The following is a 16,420-nucleotide window of genomic DNA, read 5'->3' as shown; positions in this document are numbered from 1 at the left end:
CCTTATACTATATGATTTCATTTATCATATATGCTAAAGCAGTTCCTACAAAACAACAGAGGAGAGAAAGATCATTCAACATATTAGTAGTGATAAAATGGATTAGCCATTTGGAAAAAAAATAGTATAGATTCACAACTTCAAGTTGATTAAAGAATTAAATACATGTTTTTTAAATAGAATTGAGTATTTAGCAAATTTTTGAGTGGTAGCTTTCTAAGCTTTTTAAGTGACAAGTAGAAATTACAAGAGAAAAGACCAACAGATTTGGCTGTATAAAATCTTGAAACTTTGTACATTGAAAAATATAACCAAAAGGAAAATAACCAATTGTTAAGAATATCTGCCTCAAATATGACAAAGGATTAACTTCTATATTCTATAAATCCCTCATACAAATTGATCAGAAAAACAAGTTCCCCAAAGATAGATGGGCAGAGATACTTCATACAAAAGGAAATGGAATGAGCATACGGCAAAATGTTCAGCCTCACCAGTAATTTTTTTGGAAAAGTGCAAATTACACTTAAACAATTACGTTAGCAAAAGATGAATACAAATAAATAATTGCCAGGTTGGCATGAGTGTAGTGCAAGGATCCTTTGAGAAAGGTTTTTGGCAATACACATGTGTTATTGTAACAGCGTTCAGACTCTGTGACATTGGGCTCCCTTTCCAAGGGTTACTTCCAACCACTTCCACGAACTAACCACAGATGCGCCAATTCTAAATCTGAACCTGCAGTTCAGATCACGCACTAGAGCTCAGCTTTGGGTCTATGAAACATCTCTTGTCTGATGTCCCCCCACCCTCAGCCCTACATCTCAGACTGACCTCTTCATCTTCTCCCCAAACAGGCTCCTCTGCCTCCTCCTTGTTTCTAGTGAATGCACCACTGAGTCACTGTCATGGATTGAATTGTGTTCCCCCAAAATATGTGTCAACTTCGCTAAGCCATGATTCCCAGTATTGTGTGATTGTCCACCATTTTGTTGCCTGATGCAATTTTCCTATGTGTTATAAATTCTACCTCTGTGATGTTAATGAGGCAGGATTAGAGGCAGTTATGCTAATGAGGCAGAACTCAATCTACAAAATTAGGTTGTGTTGTAAGCCAGTTTCTTTTGGGATATAAAAGAGAGAATTGGGCAGAGAGACATGGGGACCTCATACCACCAAGAAAGCAGCTCCGGGAGCAGAGCATGTCCTTTGGGCCCAGGGTTCCTGCGCTGAGAAGTTCCTAGACCAGGGGAAGATTGATGATAAGGACCTTCCTCCAGAGCTGACAGAGAGAAAGCCTTCCCCTGGAGGTGACACCTATATTTGGACTTCTAGCCTACTAGGCTGTGAGAGAATAAATTTTTCTTTGTTAAAGCCACCCATTTGTGGTATTTCTGTTATGGCAGCAGCAGATAACTAAGACAGTCACCAAGCCAGAAACCTGGGAGTCACCCCAATTATCTCCTTGTCCCTTACCTCTGCACGCTGTTCATTTTTCCTTCAGATCCTGCTAATACTCCATCTGCAGTGTCTTGAATTTGCCAGCTCTTCCGCATCTCCACAGTCACAGACCTGGGTCTCAGCCTGGTGTTTCCTGCTTGGATTGTTGAAATAGCCCTAACATATCTCCTTCAAGCCACTCACACTTCCTCCAAACCATTCTACAGAGAACAGTAGGAGTTATCTTTCTAAAGCACAAAGCTAATCCTGTTCTCCCTTAAGTCTTTCAATGTCTAAATCTTAAACAAGATTTAGCAGCCCTCTGTGTTCTGACCTGCCTCGCCACCATCTTTTCTCTGATGAGATTTTCCTCACTTGTCTTCCCCAGCCTGCCTGTCCCATTATTATATGAGTTCCTTGAGAGCAGGAATGAGATTTTAATCATCTCTGTTTCCTTGGTTCATAATATAGTGCCTGGCACAGAGTAGGCACTCAATAAATGTTGCAGGAGTTGAAGAAATGGATTTATTCTAAGGAAATCATTCAACTGAAGGAAAAAGCTAGATGAAGGAAGCTGTTCACTCTAGCAACACTCATAATAATGAAAAAGTGCAAAAACAAAATGTTCAACAATGGAAGATTTATCTTATTAATTATGAGACATCCACTTAATGGAATATGATGCAGTGGTCAAAACAATAATTATGGTGACTATGAAGCAATTTGGAAAAGTGTTTACAATGTAATAAAAGCAGAATACAAAATGGTCTGTATGCTAGGACTAGAATTATGTAAAAGTATGCATGCACACAAACCCATCAGAATGAGAACAGGAAGAGGAAGAAATGAATACAGATGATGTGTTTAGGGTGCTTGGGGAGGTACTGTTTGTAATTTGCTTAGCTTTTTGCAAATTACCGTTATTGTTGTTATAATGTCATTTGCACATAAATGTAAAATGAAAGACAAAAAAGAAATATACTCAAAAAGCTGATTTGAGTTCCTCAAATCCTTTGACAAACTGTGGTATAAAAACAAACCAGGGGAGGGGAGCGTCAGGCAAAGTTTTGTCCTGCTCCCCAGGGCAGGAAGTCCGGAGGGGGCAAGAGGAGTTTCAAAGTAGGGGAATAGCATGATTAGATTTATGTTTTTGTTAGACAGCTAGCTGATCTTGAATGTCCCTTCTCTTCCCTCAGACTCTATGATAAATGCCAAATAAGTTGTACAGAAAGCGAGGGGCAAGGTGCCAAGGTTCAAGCAGGCACCCTAAGCACCTCCACCCTCTGTTCCCCACCCCCTCGGCAGTCTACAGAGGAGCAAGACAGAAAACACGTTGTTGGCTCTTCCCAATTCATAGTACAGGTAGGCTGGCTGGCTCAAGGGAGCCCGGAAGAAGGGACAGACAATATATTTTTAAGAAAAAAAATTATTATTAAAACGTCCTCTATTGATGATATACGTATGTGGGACTTGAGGTAGCCTCCCTTTGCACTCTCTTTGAAGGCAGGAACTTGTCTAGCTCAACTTTGTCTTTCCAGCGCCTGGCACAGAATCAGGCACACAGGAGATACTCTCAGCAAATACAAGCGGGAGGAAGGGAGGAAAATCGGCTTAGAAAACACCCTTCTCCCCGCCGCCGTTCCTCATCCCGGGTCTTCTGACCTCCCACCAGTAGGTGGCAAGAGAGAATCTCGGCGCGCCAGGAAAGGGCTGCGCTGGGCGGAGCGTTTGAGGTCCCGGCGCGCACAGAGTTCAGCCCTATTTTCTGGGGACACCGGAAGAAGCAGGTCCTCTTTCCGTGCTCGGCGCAGCCATGGTAAGGCCGGTACTTTGAGAGCTGTAGGGATGCATCACCTCCCATCCTCTCGGGGTTGAGGCTGTCCCGGGCCGCGAGACCTCTCCGGGCGGTGGCCAGGCGGAGGCGAGGGGAACGCAGCCCTCGGGGTTGGTGCTGGTGGAGTCCAGGGCGAGGGCGAATGCCGGCCCCGGGGAGGGGGGTAGACCGACGCCGCTGGAGGCGAGGCCTAAGCCTCTGGCCCTGTCACGCCTGACCACGTAGCCTGCGATCTCGGGAGAAGCGGCTTGCTTCCTGTGCCGGAGCTGCGTGTCGGCCTGGAGGGCAGGCGGCGGGCCCTGGGCGGCCTGGCCTGGGGTGGGCGCTAGCTGGGTATGCCTGGCAGAGAAGGGTTTTCTTTGTCATCGTCTTTTGACACGGCCTGACTTAACGTTGTGTGGCTGGTAAGCATGTATGCATCTTTGCAATTTTTAAACTGAAAATTGTCAGCTTTTGGCTTCAGTGGACGAAAGAGCAGCTACTGACACGTGGTTGTGCTGAGGTCAATTTCATCTCGCACCAGGCACGTCAGAACCAGACGGTTGTATTGTGAAAATTTATTTGCTTTATTGACAGATGGAAGGAGTGGGTTCTGGTACATTTCTGTTGCATTCTGGTTTTGTGCCAGGCCCAGCCTCTGGCCGTTTCACCAGCATGATGTACTAGAAAGAATATAGCCTCTGGAAGCCAGCACAACTAGGGCTGGAATCTCAGCTCCACTTTTAAGCAGTAACATGAAAATATTTAGCACAGTTCTGAAAGATAGTAATCAAACACTCTGAACAATGAGAAAGATTATGGAGCCTGTAATATTTGCTAGATACTGTGTGGCCATTTGTTTCTCTGCTTTTTACCAGAGCCCTGTGGTTTATAACATTGTTAGTATTCTTTTGAAAAGGAAACAGGTTCAGTTCTTTCAAGAAGTTCTACACTCAGCTTTGTAAACTGTAGAAAAACTTAAAAGTCATTTAACACCATTACAATCTAAAACTCTCCTTCAGGCTCGTGGTCCCAAGAAGCACCTGAAGCGTGTAGCAGCTCCAAAGCATTGGATGCTGGACAAACTGACTGGTGTGTTTGTAAGTATATCATATTGTATACATTATAAGCGTCTTTAGGGATACATTTTATCTTGTATAGGCTCCTTTATGTGTGAAAGTGTCTCTTATGTTTGTATCCATAAATGTATCTTTTAGCATTTGCTATTTGAAATGCCTCTCTGAAGTTATTTTGAGGGCTTAGGGGAAGAATATCTCTTCTTGGCTTCATCTCCTCTGGCCCTGTGCTGTCTAGCTGTACCCTGCTTACTTATTTTTGTGCCTCATCTATTCCATACGCCATCTAGTACACTTATTACATGCACTGAGGACTCACATGTTAATTCTTGATGAGTCTGGGCCTCTAGAGGGAAAAATGCTGTAAAGGCTTACAATCTGGAATCATTTGGTAAGCTTTGAACACTTCTTGTTTAAAATACCCAAGTTAGAGTGTTTTGTATGGTGTGGTGTTGGGTCAGTGGATCCCAGGACTTGGAGGAGTTGGTTTGAGTGCTTGAGTGAACCCAAACAGTAGTTGTTTTTTTTTTTTTTAAATCGCTTTTTACAGGCTCCTCGTCCATCCACCGGTCCCCACAAACTGAGAGAATGTCTCCCCCTGATCATTTTCTTAAGGAACAGACTTAAGTATGCCCTGACAGGAGATGAAGTTAAAAAGATCTGTATGCAGCGGTTCATTAAGATTGATGGCAAGGTCCGAACTGATATAACCTACCCTGCTGGTTTTATGGGTAAGTGGTTAGTAGCAGACATTTGGTGGTGCCTTCTTTTGATTATCTTAACTCTCTCCAAAATGGCAGTTGTATTGAATAGTGATGGGCTTTTCTGGTTTCCTGGGATGGTTTGTTTGGAAATTTGGAGAATTGGCCAGGAAGCCGGTACAAAGTGGAGTGGTAGGAGAGGTTTGGGTTGTGTTCTTTCATGCAGTTAGGTTTGAGGGAGTAGGGGTTAAGTATGCTGGAAACGCTTATTACGGGAAGCAAATATGATAATTTCAATTCACTTTAAATTTCAAATGGAATCATCAAGTACGGATTTGAAACATTAAAAATTAGCCAGACATCATTAATCTTAGGAATCCTTGTTGAAGTCTGAAATAGGGAGCACGCAGGGTTTTTGGGTATTTTGTTGTGCTCAGCATGGGGTAATGGAGGATCATTATGGTAAACTAAGTTACTGTTTGAAAACAGATGTCATCAGCATTGACAAGACTGGAGAGAATTTCCGTCTGATCTATGACACCAAGGGTCGATTTGCTGTTCATCGTATTACACCTGAGGAGGCGAAGGTGAGTGTAAAGCAGGCTGGATCTTTACTCAGTAAAATTAGTTGGTTCTAAGTTATAGCTTGAATTAAGGTCATAGACTGAGGTGGGTGGAACAGGTGTACCTGGACATAACCAGTTAACACATGGGTGAGATTGTATGTGCAATTTGGTATCTTGTATTTTTTTTTTTTTTTTTTAATTATTTACCACATATCTGTGATAAGCATTAACCCATGTTACTAAAAGTGTTCTGATAACTGCATAGCAGTCCGTTGCTGGATATCTAATAATTGACCGCTGTCTGAAGTTAGCTTCCTTAAGAGATTGTCTGCTTTCTCTTCTATGGTAGGAATTAATTCCAGTTGAATACTGACTTCCTGCTTGTCTTTTTTTTTTTTTTTTTTTAAAGAGGCAAGGAAAATGATTTCTAGGAACATTTATGGGTATCTGAAGTATGGGTCCTTCAGGGATGTCGTTGTTGTGTGCCAGCAAGTTGATTCGACTCATAGCGACCCTTAGGGACCAGAAAAGCAATCTAGTCCAATCGAATTGGTCTTTTGCCATGTTTCCATTTGTGAGCCTAGCTTTACTTGGGAGAGGAAGGTGTTGATGGAGGAGACTGATCCTCTAGGCACTCAGTTTGAGGTAACTCAAAAAAGATTACAGTCTTTGATTATTTAATCCGGTTTGTTGTGATGGTTTTACACAAAATTTTAGGGCTTCTTGAATTATTGGCTGTAAATGAAGGTTAATTCAATTGGATGGTTCAGCTCCTAATTTCATTGTGCTGCCTTGTTATCAGCAGGCTGGAGGGCATATCCAGTGGCATCTTCCTGATTTGATTTACTTTAAGGATATCAGGGAGTGAAAATCCAAAGTTGAAATACTTTGTGAAATATTCGACTGGTAATACAATTGCTGCGTGAGGAAAAAACTGAATCTTGCTTAGAGGGAGCCACTAAGAGGCATTTGTTAACAGAGATGAGGATGTGTTGGAGATAAGAATTTAGAGGGCTTACAGAGAGCCTAGGAAAAAGCATGGGAGGAAGACAGTGGTGACAGTAAGTAAACCAGCCCAGAATCTGAGAGGTCCTTGTTAGGGGAATTGTAAACCCTTCAATGCCTTGGGCTTTAATATGGAGATGATAAAAATGTGGAGGCAGTGATAGGAAAGTATTAAGACTAACCTAGAAAGAGGAGCAGTGTGCAAGATAAAATTTATGAGGCGTGGGAAGAAAAGTCAGGGGGAAGATAAGACAGTGACTTGGAAAGTCTACACTGGAGGAAAGAATTGTTTCATCTACTCAGGAGCGTGGCATGTGAGCTAGACTAAATGTGGACAATAATTTTATGTTTCTAGTACAAATTGTGCAAAGTAAGAAAGATCTTTGTGGGCACAAAAGGAATCCCTCATCTGGTGACCCATGATGCTCGCACCATCCGCTACCCTGATCCCCTCATCAAGGTGAATGACACCATTCAGATTGATTTGGAGACTGGAAAAATTACTGATTTCATCAAGTTCGACACTGGTAAGCAGCCATTGTACTCCTGGGTATTCTCTTTGTGCCACCATTTTAAAGCTAGGTATAAGAGCTGTTTTTTTGTTGGTTGTTTGTTTTAAGCCTTCCAGTTGATTCTGATGTGCACCTCTGATTAACAACCAGAGCTAGATGTCTTTTTGTCGGTGTAGGAAGGGACTGGGAAGGGGGGCAACTAAGTAACTAGAAAGCATATCTTCTGTAACACCCAGGTGTATAATGTCTTTACTTCAGAGGCCCAAATGCTCAGAATATTCTGGGTGGCTGAGATGAGGTCTAGTATAACCTGCTCTAGATGTCTCAAAAGCCCCCTTATCCACAGAAACAACTTGAGGGCTGGGTGGGGAAGCCTGACCCAAAAGTGAGCGAACCTAATTGTGAGACTGCCCTTGGTAATGCTGGCATAATCCCACCATGAATCTTAGGAATCCTTGTTGATGTCTGTAGCAGAGAGCCCTGCCTTAGAGGGGTAGTGATAGTCTAAGCAAGAGAAGGTAAGGACCTGATAAGATACTCCTGGAGTGGGTGGGGTGGTGTTTACATTTGTTAGATACGAGTGAGGGACAGTGCAAATCTTAAGAGTGTCCTGGAAGTCCTAGCTTGTGTAACAGATCCATAGGAGTAAATTATAATGGAGAAAAGAATAAACTTCATTTTAGACGTGTCTAAGCTGCCTGTCGTGGTAGCCATTGAATGATTATGACTTGCATGGTAATTTCTTCCTTCCTGCTTAGGTAACCTGTGTATGGTTACTGGAGGTGCTAACCTGGGAAGAATTGGTGTGATCACTAACAGAGAAAGACATCCTGGCTCTTTTGATGTGGTTCATGTGAAAGATGCCAATGGCAACAGCTTTGCCACTCGGCTTTCCAACATTTTCGTTATTGGCAAAGTAAGTCTGGGTTTCTCTTCTGTCTAGTTCAGCGAAACATGTAAATTCAATTTACCGATGAGATGACAGCACCTGGGCTCCTGGCCCTCAAACCTGTTGTAAAACCCCTTATAGGGCGGGGCTCACACAGAGCTGGGCTGCATCAGACTTGTGCTTTTTCAGTATCACAGTGTCAGCAGAGGACCTGATCTCTTTGGTTGTAGTTAGGTTGTTAAATTATTTGTGACTGTGTTTTCTTGGAAATTAATTATCAGCCTTCGTTGTTAGGTGCCTTCGAGTCGATTTTGACTCATAGTGACCCCTATGTGACAGAGTAGAACTGCCCCATAGGGTTTTCTAGGCTCTAATCTTGATGGGAACCAATCTGTTTTTTGGCTGAAAGGTGACCTCCAGAAATAGCTTCAGTTCCAAGTTCAAAGGGTATTTTAGGGCAATAGTCTCAGGGGGTCCTGTAGTTTCTATCAGTCCAGTAGGTCTGGCTTTGTTTTAGGAATTTGAATTTTGTTGTACATTTTTCTCCCGTTCTATCCCAGACCTTCTATTGTGTCCCTGGTCAGAACGGTCAGTAGTGGTACCTGGACACCATCTAGTTCTTCTGGGCTCAGGTTAGAAGAGACTGCGGTTCGTGTGGGCTATTAGTCCTATGGACTAGTTTCTTTGAGCCTTTGGTTTCCTTTCTTCTCCGGCACTATATGAGTAGAGACCGATAGCTGTATCTTAGATGGCTGCTTGCAAGCTTTTAAAACCTCAGATGCTACTCACTGAACTAGGATATATAACATTATCTTTATGGACTATGTTATGCCAGTTGATTAAATTGTCCCCTGAGACTATGACCCCAAGCCTTTTAACTCAGTAAACCAATCCTGCGAGTTGTTTGGATATGTCTAGGAAGCCTCTGTAGCTGTGCCCCCTAGGTGCTTTGTTTTATGTATATATGTGCAGCACACACAAACAATCGCTCCTGCCTTCCTATACACATATATGCATACATACCTACAAACATAACCACACATTTTTTGGTTGTTATGACACTACTTTCACTAAGTATTGAGTGCCTGCTGTGCACAGTAAACTTATAAGACATTTAATTGTGAAGGGAATTGTAATTAGTTCACATCTGCATACATAGGAAGCAGGGTTAATAGAATGGTGGTATTTCTGATACACCCAGATGTTGCTGAGTGCTTTTGAAAAACAGGCTTCAGTTCTGTTAAATGAGATGGCAAATGTAGCATGTGCCAAGCTACAATAGAGTTGGTGTTCAGCAGGTTTTGATTTTCCTTGTTTCTCCTCTAGGGCAACAAACCATGGATCTCTCTTCCCCGAGGAAAAGGTATCCGCCTCACCATTGCTGAAGAGAGAGACAAGAGGCTGGCTGCCAAACAGAGCAGTGGGTGAAATGATCTCTAGTTGACATGAATGAAGAGTCTTTGTGTAATTAAAGATAATACAGCATGATTGATTAATTGCCTTGTGGGTTGTTTGTTTTTTACAGTTCCCTGCTAGTTTACTTTATAACGTGAAAAATAGGTTGAATTCTCTGACAGGCTTAGGCATTCTGTGATACAGCTCTTTGTGTGTCTCTTATAGGCTAGGCTTGGGAAAACTGGGTGGAACCATGGAGATAAAGCAGGGTCAAGGGTGGGGTTAGTCAAGCAGACCGACTCTGAGACTGTTAAGGCCGTGGGTGCAGCAGACCTGTGCTTGAGGACAGGACTAGAATCGAGGTAGTGGGAGCTCAGGTGAAGTTATTTGACCAGTGTCGCACAGCTAGAATATAGTAGAACAGGGATTAGAATCTAGGTGGCTTTTCATCACCTGTTCTTGACTAGGGACATAAGAATGAGCAGCCACTAACCAGGGAGTGGAAGAGGCTAAGTCCTAGAGTATCCAGTGGGGTCCCTCTGCCCTGTTAATCCTCTTGGCTTTTTCATCAGTAAGCTCATTTTCTTTCTATGGTTTTTATTGCACCCATCCATCTACAAGACTGCCACACACTCACCCCCAGGCTTTCACACTTTCTGATCTCTCTCCTGAAAGTCTTTTCCTCATCCTCTGGTTCCTGCAGCCCCTTCTGTCTTGATAAGATCCTTCAGGTATCAGCTCAGGCATGATTTTTCTGGGAAGCCTTCCCAGACCAGTGTAAGTGGCCCTTCTGTGAACACTGGGGAGGCCATGGGTGGTGCAAAAGGTTCAAACCCCACAAAGAGCTGCCTCAGAAGAAAGGTCATAGCCTTGAAAACCCTGTAGAGTGAAGTTCTACTCTGCAAACAGAATTGCCATGTGTTGGAATCTACTCGAAGGCAATGGGTTAGAGTCCCCCAGAACACCTTGTGCTTCCCTTCTCAGAGCAGCTATCACACCATATTTGTAATTATTTGTCAGACTCCTGGAATAAGGCCATAAGCTTGGTGAGGAGCTCTGTGTCTTGTTCTGTACTATATCCTAAGCTCTTGGCACTCCTCCTGGCACATAGTTCAATAGATGTTTGTGGCCTGGCAGCAATCAGCTCTACCACCTCCTTGCCGCACCCCCATCAGGGGTCCTAGGCCCTAAGCCAAATGTCATCAAAGCAAAAAGCTAACTGAGCACAGAATCAGACTGCAAAAGCAGATACCAGTCTGCTTTCTGTCTCTACCCTAGAGGTACTTCTTTCATTGAGTTCATAACTGTCACTCCCTGTGGGCTTAGTGAAGGTGTGGGGTTAGTCAGGAGCAGAGCACTAGCTCTGCCCCTTATTATCTCAGGAGTATGGGTCAATTCACCTCCCTGAAGCTTAATTTTGCTTCTCTGTAAAATGGCAAATAAGCCCCACTTCACAGGGTCATTGTGTAGATTCACTAAAGTAACACCTGGAGGTGCTTTGTAAACTGCAAAGAGCTGCATGTAGAACTTAATGGTTATCAAACAGAAAACATGTTGCTCTTTGGCTCAACTTTTCAAGACCCCACCCAGACAAGGGCCCTACTATTAATCCAGCATTATCTCTAGCAATCAGGTTACGATTGATTGACGTTATCGCTTTCTTTATATTTGGCAGATTCCCAGCCTGTGGCAACATGCTAGTCACCATAGAGACCTGAGAAGCACCCTTGTCTCATTGATACCACATTTACAAACCAACCTTTAAAGTGGCTTATTTTACAGATGGCTGATCTCATCTATTCAATGTTGATTCTATTAGTTCCAATTTCGGAAGGTGACATTTTCTGACCTTGTCCTCTTAAGCACAACAAAAACTATGGTTTTTTTTGGAAGTAAAAAGAGAAAGTACAAAGTGCTTGGGAAACAGGAAACCAGACAGATGGTGGGGAGGCTTTGTAGGGGAACCACAGGATATACCTCTCACTCATTCCTTCATTGAGTATAATGTGCCAGTAGCTGGGCTAGGTGCTAGGGATAGAGCAGTGAACAAGATAAGACTTATGGACCTCACAGTCTCCTAGGGGAGACAGACAATTAAATAGACAATTTTAATATGGTGTAAATTCTAAGGAGCTCTGGTGGTGCAGTGGTTAAAGCGATCAACTGCTGACTGAAAGGTCAGTTTGAAACCACCAGCGGCCCTGCAGGAGAAAGATGTGGCAGTACACTTCTGTAGAGATTTACAGCCTTGGAAACCCTATGGGGTCGCTATGAGTTGGAATCAACTCAACAGCAGTGGGTTTGGTTTTTGGGTTGGGTGGTAAATTCCATGATATTATTAATCGTTAATTGATTAGATCAATTAATTGTTAGGTGCTGTTGAGTCAATTTCAACTCCTAGGAACCCCACGTGACTAACATATTAATACTGACAATTTTATAATAATAAGATCTAACTTGCAGTGAACATCTAAGGTGCACAGGGGGAGGGCATTGAGCTCAGTGCATTACCTGCACTATCTCTTCTCACACTCACAACAACCCCATGAGGTGAGTACTGTTATTACCTCATTTTACAAAAGAGAAAATTGAAGATTAAAGAGGTTAAGAAATGTACCAAAAGTCACATTGGCTGTTGAGTCGCTGGCCTGGCATCAGAATAGAGGTTTATATGGAGTCCACAGCCCATCTTGTCGAACGTCTTGACTCACAGCACAGTGCCTCGTCAGACATGGACAGGGATTTTGACTTAAGAGAGAGAGTCATGGAGGAGTTTTCGGCAGCAGAGGAGACCCCAGAATTTGTTTTAAAAAGCTCACTCTGGCCGCTGGCTGGAGAATGGCCTGAAAGGGGGGCAAATAGAGCCAGAGAGGGCAGTGAGAAGGCTTTTACCTTTTATTTTCTCTCTCCAGATGGTGGTGGCTTGGACTAGGGAGGTAGCTGTGGGGATGGAGAGAAGGGGGTGGATTCTTGAGCTATGAAGGAGGTAAGATTGACAGGTCTTGGTGACTAATGGGATGTGGGGAGTGAGTGCAAGGGAAACTTGAGGATGACTCTCAGGGTTCTGGAGTAGATGAATAATGGAGCCCTTCCTAGAGAAGAGGAGCAAGGAAGGAGGAACAGGTTCTGAGGGGAAAAGACAGCCACCAAGTTCACACTGCAGGTTCACACACTGGAGGTACGTGAGAGACACTAAGGAAGAGGGGTTTGGGAGGCAGTTGGATATGTGGTTCTAGAGCTCAGAGGAGAGGTGTGGGGGGGATGAGTTCTCCCAGGTGTGCAGAGTGAAAAGGGCAAGGCCTGATGAACACCACCATTTGAGGGAGGGCAGAATAAGAGGAATCTACAAAGGAAACCTTTGTCGAGGCTCCTGGGAGTCTGCTGGAAGCAGCCAGGACTTCAGTGCACCACTCTGGGGGAATGGCTGAAAGGTTGAATGGCACTCAAGAGCTGCCAAGCAGAGGCTTGCTCTATAGGAGGAGACAGCTGGCAGGCGTCTGACTGAGAGAGAACTGAAACTTCAACTCCTGGAATTGAAACGACCTTTGAAAGTTTAGCTCAAACCTCTCACTTACAGATGCCTCTCAAAAGAGGCACACTGGTGGGGTTGTTAACCAATGTCATAAAACAGGATGTGTGTTACTATTACATGAGAATCTATCTGTTCTGTAAGCCTTCACCTGAAGTACAATAAAATATTTAAAAAAAAAAAAAAAGCCTATATGTCTATCACTGTATAATGAACTGGAGCCTTGGCAGCACAGTGGTTAAGAGCTCAGCTACTAACCAAATGGTCAGCAGTTTAAATCCACCAGCCATTCCTTGGAAACCCTATGGGGCAGTTCTACTCTGTCCTATAGGGTCGCTATGAGTTGGAATCGAATCGACTGCAAAGGGTTTGGTTTTTGGTTTGTATAATGAATTATTTAAATGTGATATATTTTGTACAATGTAATATTATACAGCAATAAAAAAGAATAGACTGGCAAAAAAAAAAAAAAATAAAGAGGCACACTGGGAGGCAGCATAGCCAATTTTAGCACTCATGTATTTTGCCGTGTGGATGTGGGGAGGGCTACGGAGAGCCTAACCCGCTCTGTCAAGCCATCCCAGTGCCCTTTGGAATACGAGGTTCTCAAATGTGTGACAAATGTTTGATCCAACAATTTCAAGAGATCATATAGTGATTAAGCATATGGCCTTTGCAGCCAGACTGCTTGGGTTCAAAACCCCCACCAACATTCACTAGCTGTTTGACAAAACGGGATAATAATTGTACCAACCTCATACAGCTTGTTGTGAGAAGAAAATGAATTAGAACATTCCCTGGCATGTGGTAAACTCTACTGAGTGTTACCTAATCCAAGCCAACAAGAATGTGTCTGGCCCTTTTATAGCTTCTAAATCCATATTTTCCAGGGCCTAATTACTCAATAAAAATATGTCGAGCATTTACAAAGCAGGGATAACAACAAAAGTGTTTTGAAAAACAGTATGATAATTGATATTTCAAAGAACTCTACCAAAGTAGTCATCACAAGAAAAATCAGAACTTGGTTGGACCTCCTTACCCTTTTTACAGTTTGGTATGATTTTTGTATTGAATCACATAATGGTAGTGGTGAGTGTGGGGGTGAGGAGACAAGGTAGAACCTACATTCTTTTCAGTACTTGGAGCCTCTGAGTCTTAGTCTGGCCCCAATAATCTCATTTGAGCCTCTTAGCAAACCTGTGAAGGAGGTACTATTTGCATCCTTTGTAGAGGTGGAAAATAAAGCTCACAGAGATCTAGAACCTGGCCCAAGTTCACACAAATAATAAAGGATAGGGCAGAGATGGGAACCTAGGTAGTCTGATGTCAGAGCCTCTGATACGGTGAGGGGTTGATGTTCATGGTTCTGGGGGTGGGGTTTCTTCTGCACGGGCCTAATGGTCCCATATAAGGCAGTTTCATGCTTTTGTTTGTGGAGTAAGGGAGTAAGGAGGCCCTGGTGGCAGGCCCCAGGCTGGAGTGATTCAGGCCAGAATGCAAAGATTGCTCTTGAGGCCTTTTGGAAAGCTTCTTCCTTAGGCACCATATGTTTGCAATCAGTGTGTGTATGGCTTGAGGGAAGGCCTGCCCTGGCCAGTGGCCAAGCCAGATGTTTGTTGTATGACTCCACACAGTGAAAACCTTAGTAACTCCTTGGCGTTCTGGGAATTTTGTGTGCCATAGTTATGACCAGCTTCATTCCATAACTCAGAAGGTTTCAAAGGACCCCTGGGCTGGGGCTGGTCCAAGTCAGAGCTAGGGATGCAGGAGGTTGGCCTCCCCTCCCCTCACACCTCCCTGTTGGAGACCCTTTCCTTCCACATAATTTTCTTTCTGTCATACACTCTCCACACCCAGATGTTCCATGTCCCCCTGCAGCCTTCTCCACCTCCAGGACTTCCATTAAGGCCTGCCTAACCATTGGCTTCATTTCCACCTGCTCATTGTGAAGGATGAGCCCCTTTGCCCCTCTTTTATGTCTAACAAAGTTCTTCTCATCCTTCACAGCCCCCTACAGTCTTGGTTCTGCTGTGAAGCTTCTCCAACTTCCCGAGAAAGGGAAGGACAAGGGAGCAAGTGCTCTGGGAGCATCTACTTTGCGCCAGATGTGGAACCGGGCTTTTTACATACATCACCTCACTGAATCTTCACAACAGTCCTGAGGTTCTACAGATGAGAAAGCTCAGGTCCAGAGATGGGAAGCAACTTGCCCAAGGTCACACAGCTAGGAAGGGCAGGGATGTAGGGCAGGAGTATAGCCCAGTTTAATTCCCAAGTCCCTATAAGCTCAAACTCTCCAGTCTATACCACACTGCCTGCCCCAAGACACCTTCCTCCTTGAGCATCTTCAACTCTTTCTTTCATCCTATCCCACGTCCAATTCATCAGCAAATCCCATTGGCTCTGCCTTCAAAATATATCCAAAATCTACCACTTTTCACCTCCTCCACTGCTACATCCTGATCTAAGCCCCCATCATCTCTCGCCTGGATTACTACAATATTCCCCTAACTACTCTCCTGGTTTTGCCCCTTAACCCTCCTCACCCCACCCCCACCCCCAGTGTATTCACCACACAGAAACCAGAGGGATCCTATTAAAACACAAGTCAAATCATGTCACTTTCTCCACTTCAAAATCCTGCAATGGCTCTCATTTCATTTATAGTAAAAGTCCCTATGGTAGCCTACAAGGCGTATGTGATCTGTTACCTCTGACCTTATTTCCTATTCCTCTCCCCCTTGTTCACTCTGCTCCAGCTCTACTGGACTCATTGCTGTTTCTCCAACACACCAGGCACTCTCTTGCCTCAGGGCCTTTGTACCTACTGTTTTTTCTGCCTGGAATATTCTTAGAAATCCACATGGCTTGCTGCCTCACTTCCTTCAACTCTTCATTCAAATGATACCTTCTCAGTAAGGCTTTCCCCATCATCCTGTTGAAAATTGCAACCCCTTCCCCACCAATACTTCCTATTCCTACTTTCCTGTTTTATTTTTCTCCCTTACACTTATCACCAATTTACAATACACTTTTCTTATTCTTAAAAATTGTGTTGTCTCAACTTGTCCCAGGCAAGGTCATGGAAGCTCCATAGACACATCCAAACTCCCTGAGAGACCAAATTACTGGGCTTAGGACTGTGGGGACCATGGTCTTGGGGAATATCTAGCTCAATTGGCATAACATAGTTTATAAAGAAAACGTTCTACACTCTACTTTGGTAAAAGCTTGTAAGTGGCCATTTAAGATACTTCACCGGTCTCACCCCTTCAGGAGCAAGGGAGAATGAAGAAAACCAAAGACACAAGGGAAAGATTAGTCCAAATGACTAATGGACCACACGTACTACAGCCTCCACCAGACTGAGTTCAGCACTATATGGTGCCTGGTTACCACCACTGACTGCTCTGACAGGGATCACAATAGAGGATCCTGGACAGAGCTGGAGAAAAATGTAGAACAAAATTTTAACTCACAAAGAAAAAAAA

The 16,420-nt window shown here is 43.7% G+C and overlaps 1 protein-coding gene across 1 annotated transcript; it reads left to right on the top strand.

Moving 5' to 3' along the window:
- The first annotated feature begins 3,157 nt into the window (after window positions 1-3,157).
- On the top strand, window positions 3,158-9,498 carry RPS4X (ribosomal protein S4 X-linked). The gene is made up of 7 exons (XM_004380146.2): window positions 3,158-3,256; window positions 4,276-4,353; window positions 4,880-5,060; window positions 5,520-5,617; window positions 6,957-7,128; window positions 7,872-8,029; window positions 9,329-9,498. The coding sequence occupies exons 1-7, from the start codon at window positions 3,254-3,256 to the stop codon at window positions 9,428-9,430; spliced, it is 792 nt and encodes a 263-aa protein (XP_004380203.1). The 5' UTR covers window positions 3,158-3,253; the 3' UTR covers window positions 9,431-9,498.
- The last annotated feature ends 6,922 nt before the right edge of the window (window positions 9,499-16,420 follow it).

Source organism: Trichechus manatus, unplaced genomic scaffold (assembly GCF_000243295.1).
Source record: "Trichechus manatus latirostris isolate Lorelei unplaced genomic scaffold, TriManLat1.0 scaffold00070, whole genome shotgun sequence".
NCBI lineage: Eukaryota > Metazoa > Chordata > Mammalia > Sirenia > Trichechidae > Trichechus > Trichechus manatus.
The sequence above is the reverse complement of the archived record's forward strand: the minus strand, read 5'-3'. Positions and strand labels throughout refer to the sequence as shown.